General features: G+C 40.5%; 3 protein-coding genes and 1 non-coding gene across 6 annotated transcripts; all 4 read right to left on the reverse strand.

The window, feature by feature from the left end:
- Positions 1 to 276: 276 nt before the first annotated feature.
- TRNAD-GUC lies at positions 277 to 348 on the reverse strand. Its single transcript has one exon. It is a non-coding gene; the product is annotated as a tRNA-Asp (tRNA).
- A 121-nt stretch (positions 349 to 469) lies between these two features.
- On the reverse strand, positions 470 to 2,383 carry LOC104801187 (protein TIC 20-IV, chloroplastic). Of its 3 annotated transcripts, none has more exons than XM_010524341.2 (3): positions 2,234 to 2,383; positions 1,383 to 1,516; positions 470 to 1,206 (listed from the first exon to the last, which is right to left on the reverse strand). In XM_010524341.2, exons 1-3 carry the CDS (start codon positions 2,287 to 2,289, stop codon positions 581 to 583), a joined length of 816 nt encoding a protein of 271 aa, XP_010522643.1. In that variant the 5' UTR covers positions 2,290 to 2,383; the 3' UTR covers positions 470 to 580. The 3 variants fall into 3 exon arrangements, with proteins under 3 accessions (XP_010522643.1, XP_010522642.1, XP_010522644.1); XM_010524340.1 differs by having other exon boundaries at positions 470 to 1,209; positions 2,234 to 2,381; XM_010524342.2 differs by lacking the exon at positions 2,234 to 2,383 and adding an exon at positions 1,633 to 2,208 and having other exon boundaries at positions 470 to 1,209.
- A 551-nt stretch (positions 2,384 to 2,934) lies between these two features.
- On the reverse strand, positions 2,935 to 5,752 carry LOC104801188 (coumaroyl-CoA:anthocyanidin 3-O-glucoside-6''-O-coumaroyltransferase 2). The gene has a single exon (XM_010524343.2). The coding sequence runs from the start codon at positions 5,724 to 5,726 to the stop codon at positions 4,290 to 4,292; it is 1,437 nt and encodes a 478-aa protein (XP_010522645.1). The 5' UTR covers positions 5,727 to 5,752; the 3' UTR covers positions 2,935 to 4,289.
- A 343-nt stretch (positions 5,753 to 6,095) lies between these two features.
- LOC104801189 (cytochrome b6-f complex iron-sulfur subunit, chloroplastic) lies at positions 6,096 to 7,907 on the reverse strand. Its single transcript, XM_010524344.2, has 5 exons — positions 7,747 to 7,907; positions 7,346 to 7,587; positions 6,856 to 6,973; positions 6,551 to 6,733; positions 6,096 to 6,426 (listed from the first exon to the last, which is right to left on the reverse strand). Exons 1-5 carry the CDS (start codon positions 7,777 to 7,779, stop codon positions 6,325 to 6,327), a joined length of 678 nt encoding a protein of 225 aa, XP_010522646.1. The 5' UTR covers positions 7,780 to 7,907; the 3' UTR covers positions 6,096 to 6,324.
- Positions 7,908 to 10,553: the final 2,646 nt, after the last annotated feature.

Consider the following 10,553-nt stretch of genomic DNA (forward strand, 5'->3'; position numbering starts at 1 on the left):
GGGTATAATAGTTGCCCCATAGCCATACTAGACAGTGTGCTGTTTTTTATTTGAACAATCCAACTCACTGCCGTTTACGATATATATAGTTGGTCGCAGTGTTACACACGTACTGGGCCCCCCCAGCAAAGAGATCAGATAATTAATAATTTTTTTATCTAAAATGAACTAACTGGGCTTATTATAAAATTGGGTTCCTTGGACTGAAATAATTAAAAAAATGCGCAAAAAGCCCATTTTATATTGTACAAAGTTTAAAAAATTAAAAAAAATAATCGCCGTTGCCGGGGATCGAACCCGGGTCACCCGCGTGACAGGCGGGAATACTCACCACTATACTACAACGACTTGTTGAAAGTTGGTGAAATAAATTTTAAGACAAACTTCAACGATTATGTTTCAAGTGCGTGCGTGCGTGAGAAAGAGAGAGAGAGAGAGAGAGAGAGAGAGAGAGAGAGAGAGAGATTGGGGAAAAAACTAGGTGGAATAGGGACACATATGTGAAAAGGACAATCATGACAAAACCGCCTGAATGTCATTTATTTCTTCCTTTCAAGAGTTATATGCTGAAGCCAACAGTTCATCTCAATGGCCTTTGGAATCCTCCCATGTTGAAGAGCGTGTGGATGAAAGCTGCGTCCCTGACGAATGGTATATGAGCATACACTCCAGCAAGGGCACACCTTATGCATTCCAGAAGCAGGCATATGTATGTGAACCCGATAGCCGCCCAGTAGTACATCCCGAGCCGCCCTTTGAAGTGGATCAGCGGGAAAAAGTTGCTCGTGCACCATACTATCTGTAGAGCCGTCTCCAACAACATCCCCATCATCACATGGAACCTGAAATAGTGAGGTAAATCCTTGTTCTTGATCACCCACAGATACCCTATGTAGCAATATGCCATGAAGAACCAGGTCGGCCATCTTGTTATTGCTCCGGGGATAAAGTATATCATATCCCCAATCGCGTCATGCCTTTCCAAGAACGGCTGAAGGTAGTATCCGACATCAGAAATCTGGAGAGAAATCAGATATGGGACACAAGCTAAGGTCCTCCACCACCATTCAGGTTTCTCCATGGTTTTAGGCAACTTGATTTTGAAGAAGTCATTTGCATACGCTCTCACAGGCTCCAGAGGTCTGCGGTGCCTAGCCAAACCAGGTCTCAAGGATGGTAATCCATGGGCGAAGAGCTGATTGGATGCTGCTGCAAATTTAACAGATCAGGTTATTATTTTCATCGCCATATCAATGGTGCAGCATGCAAAACACCCTCTCTTCAATGATATGTTATACATAATGGTCAGTTTTGGTCCTAATCCACATGAACTGACATCCATTTTCTGAAGGCTCACAATGAAATCATCAGAATTCATATACCTGAGAGAGGGCCAATCTCTTGCAAATTACTCTGTGGAATCGAGCTTGCTGATAATCTTACTTGTGCAGGCGAACTAAGGTTGGAGAGATGCACACTCGATTTTGGGTGTTTCTTCCAAAATAGTTTCTTATCCCTGGTTCACAACAGCACAAGAATAAGACAAAAGCCTTGAAACTAGAATTCAACAAAAAGCGTCGATAAACAGGGAAGAGGCATGATTCGAAGCATAGAGGGCGGAAAGGCAAGAACCTAAAGACAGAGTAGCATGCCATCATAAGACTGCATCACAACATAATGATGTAATTCGGGATTCTCGCTCAAAGATTCACTCACCCAGCCACGTTTCAGGAGGAACTTTTTTCCCTTTGCCATTCCATGATGCAAATTTCTAAGCAAATAAATTATCTTTCCATAGATTCGGATGAAGAAACACAAGTTTGGCGAGTATAGATCACAAATGTATAAATTTACAGCACGAAGAGACCCAATTTCAATACCAACTTCAATCGTTGCATCAAATTTGAATTGCACCCTTTTTTTATCTCGTGTCCAACTCGCGCAGGAGAGTTTGTTTTCAGAGTTATTTCAACAACCAAGGTCTCTCTTGATCGACGACGAACACCAAACTACACCACAAAAAGAAAAATAACAATCCTAAAACGGAGATTGGTCACAATATCGCGCTAATTTTCATATTCATTCGAATAAACAAAGCAAACAAGTCATCTTGGAATCATCGAACTCAGCCAGAACCAGGAACCCTAAATCAGAATCGGAGAGGGAGCACATATCGTAGAGGGATCTAGAAACAGAACATAAGAGAAAAGCAAATCATGTCGGAGGAAGAAACCTCGGAGCGAGGAAGGGAAGAAAGTTACTGCCAGTGGCCGCCGCCAAACCCTGCATCTTATTCCCGCCGGCGAGACCTCCGAAGCTAGGTTTCCCCCTGAAACTTGAAAAAAAAAAGGAAAAAAAAAAAAGAGAGAGGGTGTATCTTTACATGCAAGAAATATAAAGCCACCTACCTAGACCGTTTTATTTTTTTTTAAGGTGATTTTTGTATGTCGGCTTATAGGGGCATTTCTGGGTTCTTCCAAGGGAATTGGGCTTTGAAAGCGGCCCAACCGTTTCTTTTGATACGGTGTCGTTTTTTCCAATCCCAATTTCCTAAAACGTTTACAAAAATGACGAAAATGGCCCAAAACACACATGGGCCCATATAATGGCTGAATCGACAAATAGACGGCCCATTTAAAAATTCGGCTCTTTGTTCAGAATCTTTGGACTGATGCACTCAGCTAGGGTTTCGACATTTTTTTTTATAAGTAGCGGCTCTATGCTTGTTCTTCTTCGTCTCTCTCATTCCTGCCGCCATCGTTGTTTGGTCGAATCAAGTTTTCGGTGTTTGGGTGTTCTGTTTTGATTCACGCAGGAGCCTCCCGGGCTAATCTGATTTGCAAAATTTGAGGAACTATGCCCCAAAGCTCCTGCTAAATCGTTCGCCGTTCGTGTTGCAGTTTCGCCTTCTCTTTTTTCCGGCTTGGCTGTGTCAAAGCAATGGCTACACCTTTCACAATCTATGTTTTTGTTCGTGGGTTTGGATTGAATCAGGGAAATTCTGCAAATTTGGCTGTGATTACACGATTTATCCGCGCTTCTGAGATCTGTCTATGAAGCATATACGGAAAAAAATGGTTGAATTTCTTGATATGAGCCAAATCTCTGATTTCTTCTCAATTCTCTGATCTAAAGATCTTGACTTTTTTTTGTGTTACGTTATTGATTCTGATTTTGGCAGTGATGAATAATTCGACAGCTTTAACGCCAGTTCTGCTTCAGAGAATTCTTGATTGAAAGAGCTGTATTTTATACTGAGCCGCTTAATGAATTGAATTTATGTCTAGCATTTCTTTATCTTACAATTTTTTTGAAGTAGAGATGCCGTTGAGGATTCAATCCATTTTGCCGAGTTGCAGTGGAGCCAAGACCCTGTTCTTCAGGGAGAACCTACTTGGCAGAAGCTGCAGTTCTATGAAGTTTTTGGATTTTGCTGAGGCAATCTTTATATAAATCGTTTAGCTATTTTTCTGAAAGAAATTTGTGGGCTTTAATCTCCCCGATTGTCTGGTTTTATGTTTGCCTACGTTTTCTGGTGTTGCCGATGAGGATCTAATCCACTTGGTTGAGGTGCAGTGGAGCCAAGACCCTGTTTTTCAGGGAGAACCTACTTGGCAGAAGCTGCAATTCTCTGACGTTAACGGATTCTTCTGAGGCTTGTTTATGGCAAAATGTGTTGTGCTAAAATGTCTATTGAGTTTAACTATACTCTTGCACTTGTTTTCGTGTGCTTGTAGTCTGACAAACTCGGACATTGCTGTGTTGTCATCAGCTTCGTCTCTTGCTTTGTCTGTGAGACCGGAGTTAAACTAAAACACTACAATCTTGTTTTCAAGTTGTTCTCTTTATTGAGTTATAGCTTCCCCTGGTTCAAATCTATGAGTTTAGCTACTCATACCCGTTCTGTTTTCGTGTTAAGAGACTATTTAAGCTCAGTAATTGTTTTCCCATTGGCTTTTTTTTGTTTGCGTTTGGGAACCTGTCCTGTAACCCTTTGGGTCGTATGACCCTTTAGGCCGGACACTGCAACGTCTCGCAGCCCTCTCCATCGTCGACAGTAAACCGTCACACAGCATCTTCGTTTAGAGAACTACTTTCTATGACATGAATAATCTTATGGACCTTTTCATTGATATGACTGCCTATAGTTGTAAACTGGGACTTGCCATGGATTCATATAATGAAATCAAATTTGTTGCCATCGATAGTATGATATAGGCTGCAATGTAAATTAAAGGGTAATTCAAGAGATTGCTTGTGTTTTTCTGTGAGGTCACCATTGTCATGGCTTATATGTTGAGAAGTCCAAAGTTCCTCTGGGTAAAAATCTTGATTCCCTCGTCGAACTGCTTAGTGAAAGCTTCCATCCTGTCATTAGCTAGTGCTATTTCGATCTCAATCCCATCACGACCTTCTCTCGAGTTCAAGAGTGCAAATGAATCGCCAGACTCTACATGCACTATCTCCACTTTACAGGGCTTCCCTATTCCGAAATCCATGTCGTACATCCGCAGCTGCGGAGCCCCTGCCACCGACATCTTAAATCGCGTCATTACCCATTTGCGTACCTCTCCCGACCATGTTGGTGCCGTTCTCAGAATGTCGCTCGATAGCATTTCCTTTATCTGACCCGCTATTGCTTTTGCGGCTTCCATAACGCCGTTTTCTCCGAGCAGGTCACGTTTCTTCACGGATACAATCCCTGGCGCCATGCAGTTTCCGAAGTACGTGGATGGTATATGTTCGTCGCATTTCAGTCTGTTTCGGCAATCCACGTTGTTGAGCAATCGAAAGGTCTCATCGTTTCCCTGTTCTTTGTCTGCGTCGTCCATGAGCGATTTGATTAGGCAAGCCCAGGTAAATGCCACAGTCACCACGAAGCTCGACACGGGCGATTGATTTGCTGACCGTTCGTGAACCCATTGTTTAAGATTCTCGATCTGGGCTCGGCTCATTGAAAACGTAGCTCGGACCATGTTCCTCGGACGATCAATAGTGTCATGTCTGTCACCGTTTTCAGATTTGATGCTCCAGAAACGCTCTAAGTGCCCTTTGATTATGTCGGCAGGATCTTTGATCGCAGCTCTGCTGGTGAGGTTTGGTGGTGGAAGCGAGAGACGGTGAAGCGAATCTCTGTCTACTGTCATGCTCTTGCACATTGACGTCCAGTACTTGATGAAATGCATCGCCGAGACTCCATCACTGGACACATGACTTTGTGTTTTCCCTATGCAGATTCCGGTGTTTGGAAAAACAGTGACTTGAATTGCCATGACGGGGCGTTTCAGAACTCTCTCGGGAGCGATCTCAATGGCAGGGGGTAACTTAGGCAGCAAGTCATGTAAGAGTCTGACATCTTTAGGGTAATCAGCTTTGAGATGTTCGAAATTGTGTTCTGTTGATTCCGCAACGGTGAAAAGGAGAGAGTCTTGGCCGTCGATGAAGCGGAGATAAGGAGGTTCAGGGCGGGGTGGACAGATCAGGGCGCCAGCAAATGGGTAAAAATGCTGAAGAGTGAGGGACAGAGAGTGTTTGAGGATAGGAAGGGTGTCGGACAAAAATTGAGCTGTCGAGTCATTGTAAGAGTAGAAGAAGACGGACTGTACGAGGGGGAGAGTGAGCCATGGTACGTCAAAGAACGTGAGCGGAAGAGTGACAGATGGGGCCGAGCCTCGTGGTGGAGAGACGTGGCTGGTCTCTATGACATTGAGCTGATGAGGAGGCATGGTGAGATACAGTACAGACAGTGAGAGCAAAGTGTTTATAAAGGGAGAGCGTCGTTGTGTGTATGCAACCACCGGGTAAGTGAAGTTATGGTGTGGTTTTTCAACACACTCTTGTGCCAACCACCAAACTAGACGGTGGGTGTTGAACTTCAAGACCCGTGGATTTTCGGATACCCGATTGGTCATGAATACCCAAATTTGAATAAAATCTACATATTATAAATAAAATGACGTTTACTGTAGATATCTAAATTTCCGATAAATTTCCACTATATATATTCTCAAATCTTGTTGAGCATCCTAAAAACTCGAATATCCGATCTATATCCACTCCTACAATCTATCAAATTCGGTATTTGATAACGAGAATTGTACTAAACAACAATATCACCATTACTTACACATTCAGTTCTTCTGCTGCACAAAGACGTTGGGAAAGTGAATGAACATAAATACTATACGGGGAAGAAATCTTTGAGTATTGCCAAGAGAGGGTGATGATTACAAGCTCACAAGAGGGAAAAAACATTGAACAAGTGGTAGAGAAACAGACACAACTTTCTTTCTACAAGGATGAGCTAAGGAGAGGCTCCCCGGTTCAAGACCACCATGGAGCTTCACCGGTCCTGAAGTCGGTTTCAACCCACGGAACGAACACCACCTTCCCATCGTCGATATCCGCATGTGCCAATGCCAGAGACTGTTCCACAGACCGTATAAAGATCAATTCCATTTTCGTATACCCGATAAATTACTGTCAGTTTTGATGTGTTCTGACATGGGTTGGAGTGTTTCAAGAGAGTTAAATGTGTGGTGGCTCTTACCAGTGGGGCAGGACCTCTAACCACTCTGCCCTGATTGTTGTACTGAGATCCATGGCAAGGACAGATGAATTTGTTCTCGGCTTTGTTCCACGGGACAACACACCCGAGGTGAGTGCATACTGCATTGATACCGTATGTCGCGAGAGTTTTGTCGTTCTCCACAACCAGGTAGGTCGGGTCTCCCTGCATATTCATACCAAACAAACAGTGAGTGGTCAAACTTTCAGATTCTCCATTTGTCATAAACTACATGTGAATCAACAATCTCATCTGATAGCAACATTTTGGAACCATATCAAGTTTACCTTTAGTCCTTGGGTCAAGGTTCGGTCACCAGCGCCATGGGTCTTGATCCATTCGGCTGCAACTATATCATTTCCGAGTGCATCCTTTGCAACAGTGCCACCACCGGCACCTCGGCCACTGCATTCCAAGTCACCGACCAAAGTCATATCACAGAAATAATCAGTAAATTTACGCACCAATGGCCAGCGAATAAAGGCCATAGTTGTGTTATTGATCTGAAATATGAAACGAGAACTCTGCTATGAACAAGTCTCAAAATACTTTTTCAACCACTTCATCGTGATACTTGACAGAAATAGAAACTCCATTTCCTCAATGAAACTACCAAAAAGGGGCAATGAACACTACCATGGATTAACAGATATATATACGGAGAAAACCCAGTGATACAATAGAGATCAGAGTAATGGGAATTTAGATCCAAGATTCACCAAATATCTTCAATAAAAAAAAACGCGGAATTCAGTCAAGGGGTGACAGGGAACTGACCCAGGAGGGGCAAAGAAGGTGGCGTAAGGGACAAGCATGAAACCAGACGGCAGGGAAATAGCACCCAACAGGAGCAGATTCATGAGTTGTCTCTTCCCCATGTCCGGAACCCTGTCGGCCGGAATGCTTGTCGCCTGACAAGTAATTCTCAAACCCTTCTCCCTCCTAGTCATCTGCGTCCTGGTCGGCTTAACCAACAAGGCACGCGATGGCGCCATCATGCCACATCTGGTCGAACCCAGCTGCAATTTCACGAAAAACCCGGTCACCAAATCCGCCAAATTCAACGAATATCAACAAATATACGGAGATAAATGATCGATTGAGAACGAATTTGAGACTGCTTCATCAGAAGAAAGAACTGGAGCTAAACCCACGAACAGGAAGAGCGATCGATGAACCTGAGTAGCGGGGGAGAGAGATGAGGACGCCATGGATGAGAAGTAGAATCCGAATCGGAGCTTCTGGGTTGAATTGGAGCTCTGATGATATGGAAGAGGAGGAGAAGTGATGCTCGCAGAGCTATAACGACCACTGAGAGAGAAGCAGATAAGGCACGCGCCGGTCTCTGATCCCACACAGCCACATATATTTTTTTTTATTGCCTCTCCTGATAATTTCCAGATTTTAGATTCTCTTGGCGATTAATAAATATGGGCCTTTTCGGCCCATATGTTAATAATATGGGCCTACATAAAATCATATGGGCCTGTTCGGCCCAATAAATATTTCTGGCTATCACTGAATGGGCTTTAACTAATCAGCCCATCCACGAAATTGAATTTCTTACGAATTTGTTTATAATTGTTGAGGAAAAAGGAAAAGAGAGAGAGAGAGGGAAAACGATGATGAGATGTGCATGGCGTGAGGGACATGCACTCATCACGTGCTTGCATGTGTTGTCTCTTTGCTTTCTTCGTCTTTTTTTATTTATTTATTTATTATTTATTATTAATTATTTATTCCTTTCCAATGAACCACAAGTTGTTTCCTTGTTTCATTGGGTAATCAGTTTCACATAATTAATTAGGGTTTGTAAATCTTCTTCGTCTCTGCCATTTTTCAGTCTGCCTTGAATCTTTCGTTAGAACAATCCACTCATGACATCCTTTTATTCTAATCTATATATGGAAAATATCTTATACTATATCACATGTCAATTATATATATATATATATATATATATATATATATATATTATGACATTAATTATCAACACCCTAAGTTTTCCTCCTCACACACACACACACATATATATATGTATATAATGAATATGGTTCCATACCGCCCCTAACAATGATTTATTCATGTGAACCAAGATGTACAAACGGGTACATTTAATATTGCGACCATCATAATTCCTTAAACATAAGCTCAATTCAAAATCTAACTAACGAAAATCACGTTTTACTATACAAATGGGTATGTGTATGTACATATATATATATATATATATATCAAAACTTGTTCAACTACTTCTTTCAACTATATAATATATATAATAATATGGTTATAAGGTCGTTGGTATACCATTTCTTGTTGCTTAGTTATCGAAATATTTTGCGTATTTATGTTATGTGTGTGTGTGTGTATATATATACAATACGGGAGGTCTTTGTTCCAAGGAAAAATAAATGTGTTCGGAGTCCCTTTAGCCTTTCTCTTTTACCAATGCATTTTTTTTTTTATAAAAAAAAGGGTTATTGTCGTCTTTCCATGCCTTGTCATATTCCTCTATTCAAGTCACCAATGTAATTTTACTCACTGAAACCCTAAAAATTAGCAAGTACGTAAGTAGAATGTGTGTATATATATATATATATATATATATATATAATCCATGTTTGAGATTTGTATGGTTTTATAATAACCAGTCAATAATTAAAAAAATAATAATTTAACTCCCATGATCAACATAACATAACACTTTCTTTGCTTTTATCCGGATTAAAATATAAACGTAAAAAAAGAAGTATTTATCCGACTTTTCCGTTACTCTTAGAGATTTGGTTGGATCAAAAGTAAGATAAATTTTCAAATTATAAAAAAAAAACACATAACACTTATATATATATATGTTATACGTAATGCAATTATATATAATCAATCCCTATATAAAAAAACACATCATATATTATCTATGTTTAATCATGAGAGAGAGAGAGAGAGAGAGAGAGAGAGGGGACAAGAAAAGATGGCGCAATCTCGAAGCAAGGCACCCCCAAGGCAACGAAGCGATTTCTTAAAGTCGTCGGTCCAACGAAGTGATTCACAACCCTTTTTGTCTCCCAAATCTCTCTCCCCCTTTTTTTGTCTTCGCTTTTCTATTTATCAATTTTAATTTCCACATATGAAGCATCCCTATGCTTTTCGCATATTTACATGTCATGTAACCATTTTTCTAATTATCATGCATGCTTGAAAACCATCCCACCAACATTACACATCTTATTGTACGTACGGTCAAATTACATTATTCTTTATAAATCTATAAGTCTGAGACTTATGCCTCTCTCTCTACTATATATATTGGTGTATAATCCAACGTCTTGTTATTATGACTCAAAAGCCATGAATTTGACGCAGACCCGTGATTTAAAATTTCTCAAGACCCGACCAAAAAAAAAGCTAAGGAAGAGTTACGAATTTTTATTAAATGAGACAAAATATAATCAATGTTGTTGTAACCAATAAATTAAAGAAAACATTTTGGATTACGCAACGCCCCATTCCCTTCGAATTTCATAATCATCGCTTATAAAAATAAAAAAAAAACTTTTAGACTTCCCGTTGTGATACATCCTCCATTTTCTATGCATAGATATAACCCTTTGGATTCCATGGAAACACACCAAATCATCGGATTCTACCCCCGTGTATATCTAATTAATGGGACCAATCATGTGCATAAAATTATGAATTGGGTTTTATTGGAATCATACACGTTGAATTAATATTGATTAATTATCATTGGTTTAAGATGATTTATTTTAAATAAATATGACCGTAATCTCAGTGGTATTGGCTAACAAATGTATGTATCTATATCGAGCCATGCCATATACATACATTATACATACATATATATATATATAGGTACAAAAGGTTATTGAAGTTGTGGTCATGATGGAAAGAAAGCTCGCGGGGATTAGATGACCGGTCAATGCAATTGCAAATAAACAAACAATATATTGGTAAAACATGGGGG

This window comes from Tarenaya hassleriana, unplaced genomic scaffold (genome assembly GCF_000463585.1).
Source record: "Tarenaya hassleriana unplaced genomic scaffold, ASM46358v1 Cleome7, whole genome shotgun sequence".
Classification (NCBI taxonomy): Eukaryota; Viridiplantae; Streptophyta; class Magnoliopsida; order Brassicales; family Cleomaceae; genus Tarenaya; species Tarenaya hassleriana.

Bases quoted from the DNA above. Each gene is read 5' to 3' on its own strand.
- LOC104801188 (XM_010524343.2), bottom strand. From the start codon at position 5,726: ATGCCTCCTCATCAGCTCAATGTCATAGAGACCAGCCACGTCTCTCCA.
- LOC104801187 (XM_010524340.1), bottom strand. From the start codon at position 2,289: ATGCAGGGTTTGGCGGCGGCCACTGGCAGTAACTTTCTTCCCTTCCTC. The intron at 1,517-2,233 runs GTTTCTTCCTCC...GTTGTGAACCAG, and splicing joins CTTCCCTTCCTCGCTCCGAG to GGATAAGAAACTATTTTGGA. The intron at 1,210-1,382 runs GTATATGAATTC...TTAAATTTGCAG, and splicing joins AGAGATTGGCCCTCTCTCAG to CAGCATCCAATCAGCTCTTC.
- LOC104801189 (XM_010524344.2), bottom strand. From the start codon at position 7,779: ATGGCGTCCTCATCTCTCTCCCCCGCTACTCAG. The intron at 6,974-7,345 runs GTCAGTTCCCTG...CTTGGAATGCAG, and splicing joins ACCTTCTTTGCCCCTCCTGG to TGGCCGAGGTGCCGGTGGTG. The intron at 6,427-6,550 runs GTAAGAGCCACC...TCTGTGGAACAG, and splicing joins TTAGAGGTCCTGCCCCACTG to TCTCTGGCATTGGCACATGC.